Source organism: Crocodylus siamensis, chromosome 12, assembly GCF_052110815.1.
Source record: "Crocodylus siamensis isolate JL-2025a chromosome 12, ASM5211081v1, whole genome shotgun sequence".
Lineage (NCBI taxonomy): Eukaryota > Metazoa > Chordata > Crocodylia > Crocodylidae > Crocodylus > Crocodylus siamensis.
The window spans coordinates 30,756,677-30,777,473 of record NC_143406.1 but is presented as its reverse complement, the minus strand read 5'-3'; the positions used below and the strand labels follow the sequence as shown (position 1 = coordinate 30,777,473).

The following is a 20,797-nucleotide window of genomic DNA, read 5'->3' as shown; positions in this document are numbered from 1 at the left end:
TAATGGAGTACAGAGCCTTCTACCTAGCTGTAGCTAGGTTAAATTGTGCCAACTCTAGGGCTGACTAATAGCATACACTCACGCTATGGTGTTCTAATACTGACCTCTTCTGGCCACCCTCATTGACATGGTTCAGAGTTAGAGCTTGTACTACCCTGCTACTCCCCAGTGGCTGCCAGTTTATGCAGAGTTATCAGCAGTGTTTTATGGGGTGTGACTTTGTGCTGAATGTAGTTCCTAGAGTAATTATTCTGAGAGCCTGATTCTTTGGTAGAATCTAGCAGGCAAACCCCTGGAACTGTGCTGAGTGATTGCAGGCATCCCCATTGTCCACCCATTCCTGTTCTTTATTCAGGCTTGGAGCCTTGGCCTGGGATTTTGGAATGAGGTTTGGACTGGGATTTTTTAACTTGAACTTGATTCCAGATGAATGCATTGTGAACTGATTTCTTTGCAGCTGGCTCTCTTCTGAAGTTGTGCAGTCTTAAAATGCAAAGTTGTATTCTGGCCCTACAGAACATCTGTGTCTGAGCCCAGATTCAGTTGGCCACCTGTATGAAGTCTGTGGAGACAGGAATGTCCCAAGTAGTACTCTTTATTTTAAATATATATAACTCTCTCCCTCTCTCTATATCTATCTATCTATCTATCTATCTATATCTATATATCTATATATATATATAATATTTATTATATATATATAGAGAGAGTTGTGGGAATGAATAAGACTATGCCAACACTGAAACTACAGAACAATAGAAAACATTAAGATGGACATTTAGCACTGCACTCCTACTAAGATTTTTTAATTAACTTACCAGGAATTAGGCAGTAAATTTTTTTATTCTTTTTTCCATTCATGGTTTGGGTCCACAAGTTGGATACTCTACCCTGCAAGAATCAATCCTAGAGAAACATTATACATTTTTCAATAATAAGTGTAGCTGTTTACCAGCTGTTGTATTTACAGTACAATCTCAGCCAGGATATTTCTGATTTTTCTCCACTATTCAACAGAGTGATAAACCCAAACGATATACCCAAATTCCCATTGCTGGCGACTTCATTTGCATACTGTCCCACTCTGAAAAAGTTCCAAACTGCCATACAGGCACTGTTTGCAGTAACACTATATCAGATGGATTTTGTTTCTGTTTCCTTCTTCAGTCTTTTGGCCCAGTGCTGCAATGTATTATATGCTTTCATCTCCCATTAAAGTCTGGGAGCTGAGGTTATCCAGCACCTCGCAGCATCATGCCCTTAGTTGGAAAAGTAAATTCTCCCTGCTTCTCCATCTTCCTCCCTCCAAGTTGCAAAAGTGCCTATGTCTGTGGTAGCTAGGCATTGAATATTAACTCATTTATGCTGTTGGGGTTTTTTTCAGGGAATGACAGATTTGCAAACAGTGAATGGAGAGCAGAGATACATAACCCAGCTGGAGGTCAAGCTGGTAAAACAGGGGAGTCCTATCATTCTGTCAGGAAACATCACTAAACAACTTGGCAAGAAAATGGCCCTGTCGGTATCCCTGAATAATTTATTGAAGGATGCAGCATTTCTTTCAGGTTAAAGGAAAATGAGTACCTGTTATTCCCCTGTAGTCCTTAGGTTATATAGTTTATATGCAGAGAAAAAGTGCATTCTGGTTTCCTGTTTTTTAGTTTTTATTCTAAAATCCTGTTAAAATCAATGGCATTTTAAAAACATCTAAGGTCAGTATGCCATTTATTTGAAAATAATAGCAGTTGTTCAGTAAATTACATTGCAAAATACATGCCTTCCTTTTGATTACAGGTCCTGAGCAGCAAAACATTTTAAATAGCACTAAAATTTGCAACGAATCATTTTATTATGGAAACATTAACTGATAGTTTCTCAAATTCTATCATTGCTATGGTTTTATAGAACTTCCTATAGTTGCACGTGCATGAGTATGTGCATACACATGCTCATGCATGTAAATATCCCACCTTTCTCTAAACATCAGTATACCTAGGGTGTCTAAAAGGTCTTTGGATTTAATTTGAACTTGGTAAGCAAAGGTATTTCTTTCCTTACCAACAGACTGGGGATGACGTTTTGGGGTGGGGAAAGAAAGAAAATATCAGGGAAGATGATTTCGCTGTTGGTGTAGTGTTGATAGATGAAAATGAATCAATAGACTGGAATAAAACAACATGCAACTCTGCAGCTCCTTTTATCCTATTTTTAACTGAGTTCTCAGTTTGAACCAACATGTGCTGATTTCTGCTCTTTCCTTAGTATTTCTGGAGAGAAAGGTTGATGATAAAGTGAGGCAGTACTCACTTGAAGGGGAAACTTACCTTCCTGGTGTGCTGAGATTGCATGTAATTGGCCTCTTGCAGCAGCGAGGAAACTTGTGGTCTAATGCTCTACGAATGAAATATGGACTCCTAGGTATTTATGTATATGGCATTTATTGTTGTGTTATAGGACAAAGTCTAAGCATCTGAAGTGCCCCTCAATTCTGGGCATGTAATTTGTCCATATAATCAGCATCTGTTTGTGTGACGAAGGGAAAAATGTGGCCGCATTTTGTACGTGTTTTCTAAGCTGTGTGTTTTCTAACATGTGATATGTTTTTGTACTAACTGGATGAACGTAACACTTAGCATCTCAGTGTGAAAGCTTAGAGTTAATTTAAAATGTGCTTTTTGCTCATATATATTTCTAATATTTGATTAAAATCCATGGTTTCTGCAAATATCCTAGTAAATCCATTGAAAAGTGGAAAAAAAAAAAGGAGCACAAACTCTGAGACCTGATTATTTGGAAAATAAAAAAGACGACATTTTTCCAGTGCACAGCCGACAGTATTTTCTTAGCTACAGTGTGTAGGTTAGAAATGCTGAGATATTCAAAGAAATTACATGACAATAGTGTCAATATTTGGCCACACCATGCATTAAAACCTGGTAAATAGGTACTTGCATATTGCAAGGACTGGTGTCAGTTGTGGAATATGGCTGCCAAAGTTTTCTTAATGAAAATATAATTGTGTCAACCAAAATTCACTTGTGACCGTATCACTTCACTAAAATTGGTGAATAATAATAAGAATATTACATTGCAAGAAAACTCATACGTTCTTGTCCCAGAATAAAGTAACAAAGAGATTACAACTGCTTGCATGTTGCAGTGGCTGTTCTGGCTCATGCCGTTATCAACACAAAGCAAGTGACAGGGACCCTTTTGTGTTCTCTTTTATTGGACCAACTTGGAGCTGGAGTCATTAAGGTGCACAGTTGATAATGCAGAAGTTGCAAGTTTGAGACCATACTAGAAGCACTCGCAGTACTGCCTGTCAGATTTAATGAATCTGCAAGTTCTGCTGAATACCTTGTTACAAGAACACAAAAAAGGAAGGATTGGACCAACTGTATAGCTGTGAGAGACATTAGACCAGTAAAGGATTTTGCCAAAAAAATCCTTGCCTCTCACATATATGGACTTTTGTAGCTACAGTATCATCTCTCTAACCCTGCCACAACTCAAAGCAAATATTTTGAGCTTCAGACTTAGTCCTGATGCATTTGGAGTACTGCCAAGCTGAAGCTTTCAAAATGACAAGTTTTACTTTACTATTGTGAAATATTACAAAATCATTATTTTGGCATTCATTTTACGTGTCTTTTGGAGCTTGATTCTTAAGGATTTACATTTTTTTAGCTTTTCTCAGAAATCCCTTGGGCAAGAAACTTTCATTTTTTTAAAAATGGAAGCTGCAGTTCTTGGGTAACTTCAGGAGCTGGGGTTGTAAGAAGAAATCCCAGTATTGTGCAAGTCTCAGTAAAATTGCAAAGACTGGCAACATAGTATTTACTAAGGCTCACAAAGGCTTTACCCATGAACACGTCCATGAAAGAGGAAAAGCTGATGCTTCTGTATTTTTTGTTTCTGAGAAAAAAATGAGGATGATAAACAGGAAAACAAAGCAGAATAAACACATAAGCAGTGCTTTAGTTCTCTTTAAGCAGAGCCAGCCTAAGTACTTGGATCATTTTCATTTTGCCTTTTGTGATGACAGATGTTTCCAATTTCCTGAGCTTGGAAATATCTTTAATTTTATTCGAGTATAAAATAAACAGAGCCCCTGAGTCGGCCAACTTCGTATGTAAATCATATGTTGCAGCTTACCTTTCAGGATTTTTATTTCTAGTACAATTTGTGGGAAAAATCAAAACTTTTATGGTCTCGCCCAACATTTTGCAGATAGCATATGGACTGTAGTTTGAACTGAACTTGCTTGCATACTAATAACAGGAAAGCTGCACCTCTGTGCAGGTGACAAAACCCAGCTGGATTACCTCAAACAGTAGCCCAGCCAGTAGCCCCCAACCTACCCCTGAGCACATCCCACCCGCATCCCATGCCCCCTGTCCTAGCTGGGCAAGCGGTGGCAGTGGCCGCATCCCGTGCTCCCCAGCCTCAGCTGGCCAAGTGGCAGTGCCTGTGCCCCACTTCCATGGCTGAGCAAGTGGCAGCAGTGCCCACATCCCATACCCCCGGCCCAGCTGGGCAACCAATGGGCTATGCCCTGCTGTCTCTTGCCCAGCTGGGGCAGGAGGGCGTGTGATATAGGCATGGCACTGCTGGGAGCAGGGGCTATGCCCTGCTGCCGCTTGCCCCCTTCCACCTGGAGCAAGCCGTGCCTGCATCGCACCCCCCCGCCTCCACCCTAACTGGACAAGCAGCAGCAAGGCATAGCCCCCACTCCCCGCACTGCTGCACCCACATCCTGTGCCCCCTCCGCTCCCCTCCATGAGTCCTGTGCCCCCCAACCTCACCTGGGCAGCTTGTCCCAGCCCCAATCCCTCCCTTGCTGTGGGGCCATTGATCTGCCCCCCTACACCCCTCTCCCCCTCCACCCACCAAAATAGTCTTACCAGCTGGAGGCAGCTGTGTCCAGTCTAGTGTGGTGAGGACTGCTGCCTGTTTAGTTAGTCTATGGCCAAATCTCCAAAGCGGCACTGAATCTTTTCCAAATTGATTTAAAGGCTTCCAGTTCGATTCAGACCTTTTTAATTGGTCTCCTGATTCAATTTAGATTCAGAGATTTGGCCGCTGAATTGGGCCGAATCTCCTCCGAATCGAATTGGCTACCAAAGCTTCACACAGCCCACTCATTACTACTGTATAGTAGCGTCACGTGGCACAAAGCAGTAATTAGCTACTGCACAGTTAGTGTCACCAAAAAGCCAAGCTGGGACTCTACTGTGCAGTAACACTGGTTGCCAGACAGTCATTTAATACTGGTGTATGCAAGTACTAAATGACTGCAGTAACAGCTGTACAGTCAGCATCCCATGTAGATGCGGCACCTATGTAGTGAGTGCATGCTCATTGACAACTTGAGTGTGTTTCTAGCTTGAGATATTTAGAATACAACAAAAATAATAATCCTATAAAAAAGAATGTCATGTTATGCCTAAATGAATAAAAAACTAGAATGGAGACTTGGAGCTTTATTGACTTAATTCTGATTGTTTATTCAAAAACCCTTACCATTTGTGTGTTTTGTTTGTTAATTCAAACAGCAGGCGCAAAGAACCTTCAGCATGAGTGTAATGCAGGGCAGAAAATCAGGATGGAGACTGGTCCAAATGAAGCCTACAAACTGGATTTAGGACATGAGCTTCACTGTACTCAGGCTCCAGCCTATAATCATAAGGTAGAGTTCAACATGATGCCTTCTGTTAATTGTAGGGTTTCAATCATAAGGGTGCTGTGGAGGCCAGTTTGGGGACAGTCATTATCTTCTCATTTTGGGGTTCTTTATAGTTTTATATGTGGGGAAGTTATCAGAAATCTGTCACTAATTTCTGCTCTTGTTTATACCTCTATAAGTTCAGAGCAACTCCAGTGACTTTGGTTTTGTATATGAATTGTTTTCTTGAATTGTATCTTTTGTGAAGTGTTTGTATGGTATTTTTGCATATGCTTTTGCAACACCAGTCCTTGGATGCTGACAATAATATGATTTGTCTGCACACACTAACCATCAAAATCATGGTTTTATTGTACTTGTGTCCAGAAATTAGTGTATTTTAGCTCGGTTTGTAACATTTTTCACTTCAGCTTTAATGTAGCTCTGTGGAAACTAACTTTTAGCTTTAAAGCCTTTGGAAGTGGCCAGTTCTCTAAACTGCCAGAAGGCAAAGTGTAACTGAGAATCTTGCCTTCAGTAAATTCTGCATGACCCTTTCCTTTTATCCTAATGATACTAAAAGCTAAACATTTTTAATACTAAGCGCTAAATGTGGTCTGTGCACCTGGTGAAAAGTAGGGTTTCTTATTTGTGAGAAATTTCCATTCTTTTGAAATTTTGTTGTGGCCTGCATTGGATGAAAAAATTACATTTTGTAATTTTTCCATGAACTGGAAGCTTCCCAGGCCTTGCGATGAATTTAGCAATAAAACCAACATTCCTGGTCCTGAGACAGTTTATCAGGAAGCATGGCAGAGAACTCTGCCTTGAATTAGGTGAAAGTTTAATTAAACCAAATGTTTCAGCTGAAACTTCTCAGGAGTTTGTTTCATCCAAAAAAGAAAAAAAATTTGCAAGGAATTTCCATGAAGCTCTTGTGAGAGAGAACTCACTTTGCCTTGCTACTTAGTTCATAGTCCATGTTCTATATATGTACAACACCTTAAATTAAAGAGGAATCAGAATGCATAGAAAGATGATGCATTTTGTTCTTCAGGTTCATTTACAGCATGAAGAACGTCCATCCCGGCTCCATTCCCACCTGGAAGTGAACTATGGAAAACACTGGGATGAAATCAACAACAAGAAGAAATTGCTGATCAGCCAGACATTTAAAAATAGTTCAAGTCATTCCCTAGCCAGCTACTTCATGGAGGTAATAGCATCTGCTGGGGAAAAGTACTGGCATTTAACAAAAGTAAAGGGCAAATTGAAAGAAAGCATAAGGTACGGCTGTGCACCAGAAGTGATTCTGTAAATAGCACAATGGGTATCCTGCTTTGTCTTTTTAGATTAACTATGCCCAGTATTATAAGATAAAGACATTTCTTCCTGATTTACAGATGAGTAAATTTAACCTGGGATCTGAGAGTTGAGCTTAGTTCTTCCTATTCCAGTTATTGTTACTAGGAATAAATGTTCTGCAGTTCAAATGATTCTGTTAGCTACATTTGTACAAATGAATTGCATTCAGTAACTGATAGTTCTTTTGAAACAAAGAGGACAAGACTCCAGTCTGTTCCCTTTCTTAACTGCTTTTGCTCTTCAGACAATAAAAAAACAAACATTTATTATTAAAGCAAGTAGCTATGACCACGAGTACACCTCCAGCATACTCTGAGGAAGATGGCTTATTTATTGAGGTAGCCAGTTTTTAGAACCATCTGTATCTTGTGCACCATATGCCACCAGAGTTGTACAAAATCAGAATTTGTATCTTAATATTACTTGATTACTTAGTTACTTAATATTACTTAAAAACTTAATTTACTTAGTAGCTTCTTATTGAAATCAGATTGAAGCATTATGTACCATATAAGAAGCTTCCTTTCAGTCTACCACATTAAGTCTTTAAAGGAAAAAATAGATCTTGGGAAGGCTTGTATCCAGTTGAGACCATGAAAGGGAAAAATCCATGAAAACTAAGACAAATAACAACAAGAAGCCCATTAGCTGGACTCTTGTCAAACCTCAATAAAAATCTTAATATTAGATTTGGTTTGAGTTTTTTGTGCGAGGCTTCGAGTTGGTTCATTTTATGCAAACCAGTTTTCCGGGTCTTAAGCCTGCCTGATTCATAACATGCTGCAGTGGGATCTGTTATGTTAGCAGTAAAATATAGTAAGCTACTGAACACTTAGGTAGAATGTAATTGTTGAATTACAATTGCTAGACTCCACGTGTCCAGAGCAATGAAGAGAGACAGATCTTACTATTTCAAAAAAGAAAAACAAAACAGGAAAAACCCTCAACTGTTCTGTCGAGGTTCAGGAAAGTTTGCCAATAATCCAGTAGAGCCTAGGTGGAAGTTTGCCTCCCTGTCACATGTCCAGCATGGGCTACTGTGAGACTGAGGAGAACAGCTCGTGTAACAATCAGTGTGTTTCTATGTAGATTTGTAAAGACTTGTTAAAGAAGCCATGCACATAAACTTTTTGTATTAGTCTGGGGGAGCGGAGGGAATGGCGGAAGGACAGGGTGAGGTTTTATAGAAATTACAGAACTTTTCAGCCAGGAGCTCTACATGCAAATAAATGTTAGGCTTTTAGACAGATGTTGGCCATTTTATGTGTCCTATATTTGCACAGTATACATGTTAGAGCTTGTTTCAGCTGGGGTCTTCTGCAAGTGGCATATAATTTACCTGCAAGTGCTTGAAATAAAAAAAAAAATTATAATAATATCTGAAGCCCATTAAAACTAAGTTTTTTCTGTTGATTTCCATGAACTGTGGATCAGACACTAAGTTAATAACTTACAAATATATATAAGAACTAGTTAATTGCCCGTCAAGAATGATGGATTTCAAGGAGTATTTACATGGCTCCCCGCTCACCCTTTGGGGCCAGCCATGTAAGGACTCCCTCCGCCACCTCCTGTAGCCTTTGGCACAGGGGCTCCCTCCCCCCACCCACTTCCGCCTTGCAGCAGGGCTTCTTCCCACCATCCCCCGCTGCTCCCTTCCCTCCCTCCCCACCGCCTCCTTTGCTGGCTGTTGTTGCAACTGGGTGGTGTAGAGCACCACCACCGTGACCCCACCCTCCCCTCCCCACATCCCTGCTGCCTGGCCCCGAAAACAGCTGCCACCATACCCCTGCTTCACCTCCCCCCGCCCCATACCTGCCCAGGCCCATGCAGCCTCCCTCCCTCCCTCCCTCCCCACCACCTCCTATCCCACCAGCTGTTGTTGGGGCCCCCACCTGCTCATCTCCCTCCCCCCCCGCCACCCAGCCCTGATAACAGCCACCACCATGCTTCCCCCTACCCAGTTGCCCTCCCTCCCTTCCTGGCAGCTCTTCTGGGGGGTGGTGGGGATGGGCGGTGGGGGGTAGTGCTGCCACAGTGACACCCCCCACTTTGCCCTCAGGTAGGGAGGCATGGGGAAGCCCCGCTGCTCAGGTGGCCAGGATGTGTTTGCCACTGCCACAAACTTTCCTGGCAGCAGCTCAAACTTGGGCCCATGCAGCCAATAGCTGCCTGCCCTCTCAGCAGTGCATGCGCAGTTGGTCAAAAGCATTACAGACAGATGCACAGACAGACAGACTATGCCCTTTATTATATTCTAATTCTGTACCAGGTTAAAAAAACCATGAAAAGCTTTGACAAAAAATGACAAATGTGCATTGGTGAGACTTTTGCCTTGAATTTGTCTGCCATGGCTACTTCACACCCAAGCAAATATTCATTTGACCGTGACAACTCTGATGATGAAAGATGCTTCTAAATTTATTTTGATTTTTTTGTGTTTTCCAGTTTAGCCTGCAAGTCCCTGAAAAGCAGATGAATTACAGAACCCAGCTGCAGCACTCCTGTATCTCTCAGGGTTATTCAGAGAGTAGCACCAACTTTAAGGTGCAGTATAATGACCGTATGCCATTTGTGGCAGGACTGCAATGGAAAGATACCTCCAGAAATTACCTTAAGAAGTGGGAAGGTGAAGCATCACCAAAAATTTCCTATCTGTGACTTTAGAAGTTCTTTTGCAGATATGCTGCTGGGATTTTGTGGATTAGTTGTAGGGGCTTATCTTTTAAACTGTGGGTTCAATCTGATTAGAAGCAAAAATTTTCCATGAAGAGAGTAAGTAAAGGGCAAGTCACAGTTTGAATTCTTTGCTCTAGAAGGTACTGACCACATTCACATTACTGACATTAAGGAAAAGAAAACACACCAGGGACAATGACTAGAATATTGAAAGGATCTTTTCAGTTGTCTATTAAACACTCAGTCATATAGTGTGATTGTAGCCATGATAGTCCAGGGATATGAGAGAAGCAATGTTTGGTGAGATGATCTTTTATTGGACCAACCTATTTTGGGCTCTCTCCATACTATCCAAGCTGGTCCTATAAAGGTGGTACCTCACCTTGCATATCTTGCTTCATACTTATACTTGTAATAATTCACCTTGGCGTATGTCACCAAAAGAGAGAGATAAATGTGAGGTTTTTAAATGTTCTGTCTCAAGAAATTGTTTCTTCAGGAAAAAATACCAAGAATTGTGTCTTTAGTACATTCTGCATTTTACATTTGCAGTTATATGAGAAGCAAGAGTTGTATTTCTTATAGTGGGGAGGGGGGTTCTCAATAATTTATACATGTTTTAGCCATCAGCAGGAGTACAGGGACATGTTGAACAATAATTCTTGTTCTAACGCCCGCTACTGACATTCCGGTCTGAGTCTTGTGGCTCAACCCTTTTTTTTTTCTCTAGAACTTGTCCCCGTGCACCACCAGCTAGGCTGCTGGCAGGATGGGCACTGCCTGAGATCCAAGGGGCCCAAGCAGGCTCAAGCAGCACCCAGCTGGCTGGCAACCCAGGTTGGGGGTGGCTCAGGAGTGCAGGCTCTGGAGAAAAGAAAAGAATCAGTTCCCTCGGAGCTCAAACAGTGAGCCAGTTTGGGTAGTAGCATGAGGCACTGTGTCCTCTGGGGTGCTCCAAGGCTGTGGCATTTGCTCTGCCCAGTGGGAGCAGTGAGCCTAGCTCCTAGTCCTGTCCCTGCTCACCAAGCCTCTAGTGGCAAGTCACAGCTGTGCAAGTGAAGGACAGTCAGAGATGGTTTTTCACCTTAAGGTACAACTGCTCTGTCACTAAGCTGATTAACATTTGTTCAACTTACAACACAAGGTGTAACAAGGTCCCTAGATATACAAATACTTTTTTGGGTCTAGGCCTTACTGATTACATTAAGTGGGTCAGGCTCAGTGTAAATTTACATTTCAGCAAGGTTACATTTATGCGAATTAGAATACCATTTGGCTCTGTCAGTGTATTTACCCCTCATGCCTATATTTTCAAAGCAAGCCTACAGCTAGACAATTTTAGTGTCCAAATCAAGCAGGAAGGTGCAAGAAGGTTGAATTCACCATAGTGTTGTTCAATAGACTTTAAGTGAATATACTAGCTTTGAATTTGCTCCCTAACCAAATAGCTTTGGGGATTAGCTTTTGAGATTTGGCTTTTTAAATGTGTGGCCTTACAAGTCACTTGATATGGCAGATATTTGCGTAATGTAATTATAAGCATTGAATTTTTTTTGCCCCCATCTTTGGATGAAATGTCTTCGTCTTACTAGCTAAATCACAAACAATTTGCTTTATTGGCACAGCTAAATGGCATTTCAAGATATGCAGTAGACCTTGTTCAAAATGTATATACATATTGTAGAACTTAACTTCCGAAGTATGGTATCCTGTCAGGTGTGAGAATAATCATGTGACTATTGGGGTGTTCAAAGTGGGCCCTATTCGATTCGGATTCAATCCTAATCGGGGACAGTGATTCGATTCGTTGATTCGGATCACTGTCCCTGATTCGATTTGGCTGAATCAGAATCTGAAGATTCAGTGCTAATTCAGAGAATCAGCAATTCAGCCACAGAAACAGCTTTAAAAGCTGTTTCTACATACCTTGAGGTAGCAGGAGCGGCTCGTGATCGCTGAGATGCTGGGGCACATGAAGCACCCCACAGGGGTGTGGAGGGCCCTCCATGTGCTCGGTGGTGAACCCAGAAGTGGACTGGATGTACTTCCTGTCTACTTCTGGGTCTCATGGGGAGCATGCTGGGCCCCCTCCCTGCGCCCCCCCAGCTCAGGATTCAGCTGCAGGGTGACCTCAGGTGCCCCCCCCAGACCCAGGAAGCACCAGTCACTGAGCTGGGGAGGCACGGAAGGAAGGGGCCCCCACGCACTCCCTGGTGGACCCAGAAGTGGACCAGAAGTGCTTCTGGTCCACTTCCAGGTCTGCTGCCGAGTGCGCTGGGGAGCCCCCCATGCTTCTGTGGGACACTCCGTGTGCCCCAGCATCACAGCATTCACGAGCCCCTGCTACCTAGAGGTATGTAGAAAAAACATTTAAAGCTGTTGGACATTTGGTCTATGTCCAAACTTCTCCGAATCGATTCAGAGAGTTCCGATTTTGATTTGAAGAGATTAAAATGTCCTCTGATTCGATTTGGATTCAGAGATTCGGCCACCAAATCAGGCTGAATCAGATCAGGGACCGAAGCTTCACACAGCCATAGTGAATATGGGCTGCATAATTGCTTGCTCAGTGACAATAAAGATTATTCATGCTGGAGCAGATTATGCAGTAGAACCTGTGTTTAGCCAGTAGTCACATTGTCTCCTATCTATTCATGGCCACGAATAAACTTACAGTAGCATGGCACATAGAAGTTATAAGATCAGAATTAGTTTACACACATTTGCAGTTTCTAATTTACAAAGAAGCTAAAGATGCACCTTCACTCTAAACGTCATGTGTGACAAAGTTAGCCTCCAGAAGATAGTCATGGCACCCCCTAACAGCCTGTAGAGCTGGCTACTGGTTCCTCAGGCTACTGCCTTGACGTTCCTGGATTGTTTATATGAATTAGGAGACTGCCCTCAGATTATCAGGGTAAGACGTGGGTGGTTAACTGCTCTGCTCACCATCAGGCTGCCTCAGTTTGATCTAACTTTCCTGAACAAGGTGTTGCTCTTTGCTACTGGTATTAGTTAACCTTACTTTTAGTCTCTCCCTCTCCTTCTGTCTGGGCCCCTTGAACCTGCCTTAGTTCTCTGGACATCTTGGTCTTGCCTCTGGGTGTTGGACCCAATGGGCACCTTTACTCTATTCTTAGCTTCAGCCCTCCAGCACCTTTGCCGTACCTTACCACCAGATGGGTTCCACAACTCAAATTACAGAGAACTCCTTTTACAGTCCCCATGGCCATCTCCTCCTCTCCTTTAGCCACTTCCAAATCTTGTGGATGAAAACATCACCTCCTACCAAATACAGCTACGTTTGTCCAGAATGCTCAGCAGAGCTCCTTCCAGATCAGGGCCAGTGTCTCCTTTAGCTCTGGGCTACACCTATGTAGCCCCTGACTCCTCCCTTTTCTGGTCACCTGATCTTCTTGCTTCCAGGAGATAGGCTCAGGGGGTTGCTATTGTCTACTCTGTGGGTATGCTGCTCCACAGCCACTTGGCTCTATTGGCCTTTCCTTAGCAAGCCTTGAGGCTTCCCCCCTTCTCATTAACAGACCCACTGCTCATGCAGCCCACACAGTATCTGCAGGCTGCCTCTTTGCAGTTCTCACCCTGCATTCTGTAGCTTGGTTTCTTTCACCAATTAGCAGGCTAACTATTCTGGATCCTGCCCTCTGTAGCCCTGTCTTACAACGAAGCTAGCTTCTCAATAGAGCTGTCTTCCTGCTGCCCCTTGAGCTCTGCTGCCTGGCCCTACTCTCAGTGTTGGAACCTCCTCCCTTGCCTTATTGTCTGCCAGCAGCTCACTTCAGGTAAGTGGCCTGCAGCTTTTCTGCCACTTTGGAGCCACTATTTCCTTTTCCCCTTTGGCTGCTTATTTCTACCTACTTTGCTTTAGTCAGGTGTCCCTGTCATAGGGTAACACAGAGTAGGAACTCCCTATAACACCTGACTCTTGTTAATTTTCTTGTGGTTTTAGGAAGCAAGTAGCCTGAGATCCAGCTTTTCTACCATTTTCAAATGTATGCTATGTTACTACTTTTCAGGTGCACTAACAATGGACACCCCATGGCTGTATCTGTACACTTCTCACAAACTACACCAACCTCAACATTCTGCTTATCTGTCTACTGTGGAGCTAACAGCTGGGAAAGCCATTTCCATCAAGAACCTGGTGGTGGAAATGTTCTGCAAAAACAAAGACAATGAAAAAGAGGGCAAGATTCACATCTATACCCCGATTGCTACATATCTCCGGGTCAGTAACATACTAGCACTTCCTGTGTGCAAATGAATAGTGTACAGCAGCAGTTGCAATTACACAGCATGCAGTATACAGTAACTTGCAGAGTCTGTTGTTTAGAAATCGTTGTCAGTGGGTGTATGTACGCAAGATGTTACTGCGTAGTTGACTATTTAACAGCACAGTAAATGTCTTGGCATCTACACATGCACCCCTATTATGGTGCACAAAACTAATAAACTCTGCAGCAGGGTAGTACTTGTAAAATACATTTTTCATATGCAGCAGCACACATGCAGATGCTGTCCCAGTTGTCAGCAGGCAGCCCCCATGTTGAAGCACCCTCTGCCCCAGACAGCCTCTCAGCAGCATGTGAAGCCCCATTCGAGTGGCTGTGGACTGGTAGGCTGACCCCCAGGCTCCTTGCCAGCCTGGGCTGCTTTGACTGGGCTCCACATGTTGCACACAAATAAACTTATTTGCTTTGGAGTGTTTTGCTCCTGGGTACGTATTCAAACATCACACCTGGGAGCAAAACAATCTCTGGAACAATAAACATTAATAGCACATGTAGACACACCTAGTGTGTATTATTTTATCAGTCAGGGTCTCAAAGTGTGCCCTGAGTTCCCCCTGGTTTTACCATCAGACCCCTCCCTCTAGCCTTCAAGTTGTCAAATAAGCACTGTCAGTGCCTCTCAGCCAGTTCTGAAAATAGTATGTGCAATAGGTGAGGATGCATGTATGGTTCCTCTCTCTGCCAGGCTCAAATTCAGCCCTGCAAAAGCCTAATAAACAGATGACCAGTTCCCATGACTCTGTAGGAGGAAGGAATTCAGTTGCGATAAGAATATTTTTGATATATTTAACATATGTAAATCAGTGGGACCTCCTTTTCAGCCAGCAACTTAGTGGGCAGGACACGCACCACTCTTCCAGAATGTGGGATACTAGAATCAGATCTATCCACCTCCTGAGGACATACAAACTCACCTCTCTCACTTCCCTGGGAGGCATGGAAAATATCTAGTTAAAATCTTTGCTCTAAAGTAAGCAGTACTGGTTGGAACTTGGATCTCCCACATCCTATGCAAGTGTACTAGCAACTGGACCATACAGTGTTCTGAGGTCGTGTTCAGGTATCACTTCAGTTGAAGTAGTTTTACATCCTATAACATGCATAAATGTTTTGCTGATAACTGGGTGCTTGAGCAATTCCTGCTGTCTCTGGCTCCATTAATATTTAAGTGTTTATACAAAGTACAACAGTGATAACAAGGTAGATGCAGAGACTCCTAGAACAGTGATTCTCAACTTAGGAGCTTTGGCAGCCTGGGATACTTTAAGATCTTTCAGGGGTGCTTCAGAATGCCATGCAGCGTTACTGCTGTTAGGTGTGCAAGATATTCATAGAGATCTTGTGCAAGATTCACAAGATATTCACAGAAATGCCAAACAGGAGTTCATAATGTTAAAAACATTTTGGCCTGTTGAGATCTTTGAGTTCTTGGCAACAGACAAAACTGGTCTATTATTTTTCCATGGTCAAAAGCAAGTGAAAACTAAAAGGTAGCATTTCCTGAAGGATTCCTTGAGTCTAACAGAGGTAAGTCGCATCTAAAAAAGTTGAGAATCACTGCTCTAGCCACTCTAGGGAACACTCTATAGAGTGAGGATGAGAGTCTTCTCTTGATAAGTGGAAGGTGCAAGGAGATGTAGGTTTGGATCCTGTCAGACCATAGAGATTTGAGCCTTTGTCTCCCACATCCTGGGGGAGTGCTTGAAGCAGTTGGGTAAAGGAGGGAGGCCCCTTCTCACTGGCTTTGAGAATCTAGCCTGTTCATCCAACAGTTTGGGGCAAATTCGGTGCAATGTCATGACTATGTACAGGTCACCAAAACCTGCCTTTTGGGAAAAATAAGATATAGATATACTTCTGCTAGGCTTTGGGGTCCCTGAGTAAGCATAAATCATTTCCAGGTTCTGCCTCCATTAATGGACTCTAACATAAGCATCACACATATTGATTCTAAGCCTGTTCCTGTCACGCTATTGTGCTAAGTACAGTTTCTTTATACTGCCCTTGTTTCTTAAGAAGTTAAACACTTCCCAGTTCCTCATTAAGCAATGCAACTAACTTTGGTTACTGGATATCTGATTTAGCTGGTGCATTTCCATTTATTTTTGTGGAATTGCTCCTTATTTATCTCATGATAAATGAGATGAGAATCTGGAAAGTCAAGCCTCTTTTGAACATATGTTATTCATAATTAAAAAATGAAGTTAGTATGTAAGAAAAAGCAGCCTTCAGATGAAATATTTTTCATGCTTGACAGACATTTAATTCACAATGCTCTTGAAGCTGTGTTTTCTTTTGAATTGTACCATTCCCATTGGATCATTGTTGGTCAACTCCACATTGCTCCGGACCGGTGGGAGCATTCTCATTGGAAAAAGAAAACAAAAATAGGCTTAAAATGCTCCCCTTCTCCTGTTCTAGGGGGGGAAATCAAATACAAGGAACAAAAGTAGTGTTGGCCTCCTTTATAAGGGCTACAACAACCTGAAAAGGAAGTTAATATGTAATTGCTGTTAACGTCTAGTCACTGCTATTCTAACAATCACATGGGTGTTTCATTGGAGGAAAGATTTCCACTCACTTTTCTGCTGCACTGCAGACAGAAAAGGACTATCTGCTGTAAAACACAATGCATATTTATCCGTACCTTTCAGGCATCCACAGTCAATCTCTTTGGGAAAAATATTCTGCATAGCTACAGTGAAATGGTATCTCTGTGGAACCAACTCGTGATGAATGAGATACACCTGGAGAACAGTGAACAAGCCAAGTTTCTCTGCTTTAAAATTAAGACTTCAAAGCAGGAGTTCAATTTGACAGCTGACTATTTTCACCGCCAGGTGGTAAGAGAATTGTATAAATGCTAACTTTTCTTGACCTGTCTCTCTTAGGTTTGCCACCCGATTGAAAGGTATCAGTGCTGTACTACATTTTGTTTACTTTAGTTGGCTCTTTTTTTATTATTCTCTTGCTTTACTGGTATGCTGCAAGAAATGCTGCCGTGTAAGACTGAGCTTTTAAAAAGCTTTATGCAGGTAAAAGGATCAGTCATAACTGGTTGATTTCTCTTTCTTTTATGTACTGTGTTTTGAGGTTTTTTTCTCTCCTAAAGGTCAGTTGCACAGGTAAGGGTTCTGGAATGCCCAAAGCATTCAGCGAAGGTGAAAGCCTAATATGTGATATATAAGGGAACTTCTTGAGTCCCTTGAACGATCAAGGTACTGTGCTAGCATATTAAAACCAGCTTCTGGTATTACTACATTACTTTGACTTGAGCATCTCTGACCTCAGGAACAAGCCTGTAATTGCAAACAACAGTATCAATTGGAGCTATATTTATTTTGCTTTGCAGATGATAGACAGTTTCTGAAGAGAGGTCTTGGCCAACTTCTGATACCATAAAAAAAGCAACTCTGTGCTATTCACAGCACTCCAATGCTTTACAAATCAGACTAGCTTTTGAATATAAGTATACACATGACTCATGCCAAATACAGCCACTTACTGCAACCACTTTGTACTCAGGCATCTGCACTGAAAAACAATACCATCAGCTATAAGGTAACTCGTATCATCTGGTTGTGGTGAAGTCCATGGTTGAACGCTGACACACAAATCAGTGCATGCTGAGAGCATCTCTTGAAGTAATTAAAATATTCTGGTGCTTTCTGGTTGGCTTTCTGAGCCTAATAACATCACAGCAATGGTAAGCATTGCTGTGAAATGCACCCATGCACTCATCCCTGCTTTATGTTTGCCAAATCCTGAAAGTGAGGCTAGGCATCTTCCTTGGAGAGTCTCTGAGTATGTGCTAATAAACATGGCTGAGATGGAAAACCTATGATCAGTGCTTGGTGTTCGCTCTGCAAGGCCACTCTATTGCCTCATTTTTGGGAGGTGGAATGTGTAGAGTGAGACTGAGTGACAGGGTTCACAGTGGTGCTGCACAGAGGTGATAAATACAACCCCACCCTCAAGAGCAAGATAGACTTGATACTATAAAATGACAGCCTCAGAGCAGCCTGATAAATTGTGTAGTTTGCAATTTGCCACCCTACAACATGAATCCAGCAAGTCTGACAGCTCCATTTTCCCTTCCTTCTCAATGCCATCCCAATGATCGTGCTATATGGGCTTCAGCTGAAGAAGACAAATGCCTCCATGAGAGTTGTATGGACAGACCACAAGAGCCTGCCTATTGTGCTACAGCTCGAGGGCCAGGTAGAAGAGCTAAAGAAGGAGAAGATGCTCTATCAGAAATGTGGAACGATCCACTTCAGGTTTAGTGATTTCTTTGTAATTTCTCCCAAGAAAGATTTTTTTCCCTAACCTTTGTGCAAATGTTAGTGCTCACATACATCATACTACCTTGGTCATTGGCCTAACCTTCTTCTGGACAGACTTACTCTAGGGACTGATTCATTTAATTGTTGGCCTCTCCTCTGAGAGTATAAATAAAGTGGACAACCACAGCAGCTTGTTTTGTGATCCGGCCATCTGTTCCTTAGGAAGTGCTGAGAGTTTCATTTTGTTTCACAAAGCACTCTTCAGATGGCCAGGATGTCTCCTGGCAAAAGAATCTAAACCCCTTGATCAATCCCATGGCCACCTATTTCACTCCTATTTCTTTGGGAACCATAAAGTTGCTTTCAGGTCTTTCCCTGTACGACCTAGATTGGGGGCTGGAGCTTCAATTTTGGAATATGTTTCTATTCCTTTTTGGGATGTTTCATTACTGAAATATAGCTTTGAGGCCCCAGTAGAAGGACTCTGTGAGAATACAGGTTATGAGAATTCTTAATTTCTCATGAGGCTCCCTAGCAGTACTTGGGATATGTCAGGAGCTGCTCAGCACCTTGTAGTTATCAAAACATATAGGCTAAGGACAGACATTCAAAAATCCTGAGCCTAAATTGATTCAGTCTTTGCTAGGCAAAGTCAGTTTGTAACCCAGGCAGACATCCCAGAAATGCAGGCACATGCCTGCAGTGGCTCAGGCTAGAAGCTGGGGGGTGCTAGAGCAGTCCTTCACTTCTGCAAGGAGTTGAGGGGGCAGGACATTGTGATTAGGTAGGTGTCCATTCCCATCCCCCCCACACACATACTTTATAACAGAACATTTATCAGCTCCATTACCAGCATTTATCCCCGCCATCGGAAAACAAAGCTTCATTCATTACAAGCTCTTAAACAGCTTTTTGCAAAGGAAGGAATGCAGGGACATCACCATCTGAGCAGTTTGTTACCTTCAAAAACCCCTAAGTGGACACTGCCCTATCTGCCTTACACAGCATTAGCTAACATACTGTAGCGGAGCGCTAGAGTGCTGGCTACTAGTGATGGCAATGTGGGCTTAGCTGCCAATCAATAGGGCAGCACAGCCGGAGGTTGCCTAAGCAACTGAGTGGGTCAGCTGACTGCCGGGGGGCAGGGCCTAGCCTATATATACACACAAGGCTGAGGCCCGAAGCAGTTCCCCTCTGGCAGCCCAAGGAGCAGGAGCTTTGCTGCCGCAGAGCCGAGCCGAGCTGAGCGGACCAGAGTTAAGCAGAGCAGCCAGAGTGCTCCAGCATTTGTATAATGATGAGAGGGGGCGAAGAGAACCCTGGCAGAGAGGTGAGGGAGCGCCTAGGTGGCGCACAGTTTAGGTTATAGCCGGGCGGCTTCTTTTGGGTTGTAGCCGGTTGGCTCAGGGCTTTATGTGGCTAGTTTGTTATCATTACACTGGAGGACCGGGTGAGGCTGTAGGGGAAGGAGGAGACCTCATTAGGAGCTCCCCAGTAAGGTGGGGGTGCTCCCAGTGCGGTAGAGAACACTGCATTTCGGGGTGGCCTGACCCCAACCCCAGTGGGGGTGACTATCAGGATAATTAGTATGGTAGAGAGTGTGGCGTTTGGGGGTGTCCCGACCCCCAACCCCAGGAGGGGTGGCTAGTGGGATAATTTCAGGGGAGCTACCCAAGAGTGTGGGGGTTCCTGGTGATCCCAGCCCTGTGGGGTGGTATTTTACAAGGCCCCAGTGCGGGTGAGAGAGCGCAAGGAGCGTGGGACAGGCCCCAGAGGGGGCACGAGACCCCAGTGAGGGGAACTTACTGTGGGAGGTGGGTGACGAAACCCCAGCAGGGTAGCACCCGTGGGGAAGTGCGCGGTGACCGCAGAGAAGCCCAGTCGCGGTGAAAACGTGGGGAGCGCGGAGACAAACCCTACGGGGTGGGGGGACCCGCGGTGACTGTGGTGAGACAGACCCTAGTGGGGAACTACCTATCTGGGAGAAGCCCCAGCAGGGGCAAACTTATTGAGAAGCCCAGCAGGGCGAGTGTATAGACAAGCCCAGAGGAGCAAGCTTAGCGAGAAACTTAAAGGAGCAAGCATAGTGAGCTGGCCTGAGTGGGCTAGCGAATACAGGGGAACCGGTAAAAGGGCGCGAGTTGCATGACAAACTCGGGAGCGCCAGTAAGGGTGCTGGTTGCGTGACAAGCCCAGGGGTGTTAGCCAGGACGCCGGTTGAGTGACAAGGCCAGAGCGCCTGCAGGAGGCGCCAGTTGCGTGACAAGCCCAAGAGCGCCAGTCAGGGCGCAGAGAGTAAACTGACCAGTCAACGTCCAGTACATCTGCGAGGCTTGGGGCGCGCTAAAGGGGAGGTTGGAGGCAGGCGTAGCCCATAAGGCTGGGGCACACTGGGTCACCCCTCATAGGATAGGGGCCAGGACGAACAAAGCACCGTGTCATAGGGAACAGTAAGGCAGCCTCCCTTAAAAGATGTATAACACCAAGAC

At 43.7% G+C, this 20,797-nt stretch overlaps 1 protein-coding gene across 5 annotated transcripts in view; it reads left to right on the top strand.

Moving 5' to 3' along the window:
• Positions 1-20,797, top strand: part of APOLTP (apolipoprotein lipid transfer particle homolog) — a 180,907-nt gene that overhangs the window by 86,083 nt on the left and 74,027 nt on the right. For 4 of the 5 annotated variants that reach the window (XR_016438623.1, XM_090023138.1, XM_090023139.1 and 1 more), the window contains 8 exons: positions 1,385-1,565; positions 2,263-2,418; positions 5,559-5,692; positions 6,726-6,884; positions 9,482-9,662; positions 13,747-13,958; positions 16,677-16,865; positions 18,163-18,302. Coding sequence is in view for 4 of the 5 variants with exons in the window: in XM_090023138.1 (XP_089879264.1) it covers positions 1,385-1,565; positions 2,263-2,418; positions 5,559-5,692; positions 6,726-6,884; positions 9,482-9,662; positions 13,747-13,958; positions 16,677-16,865; positions 18,163-18,302 (1,352 nt within the window). In the remaining variant the exon portion in view is untranslated. The remainder of the gene's footprint in view (positions 1-1,384; positions 1,566-2,262; positions 2,419-5,558; positions 5,693-6,725; positions 6,885-9,481; positions 9,663-13,746; positions 13,959-16,676; positions 16,866-18,162; positions 18,303-20,797) is intronic. The other variant, XM_090023140.1, reaches the window with a different exon arrangement.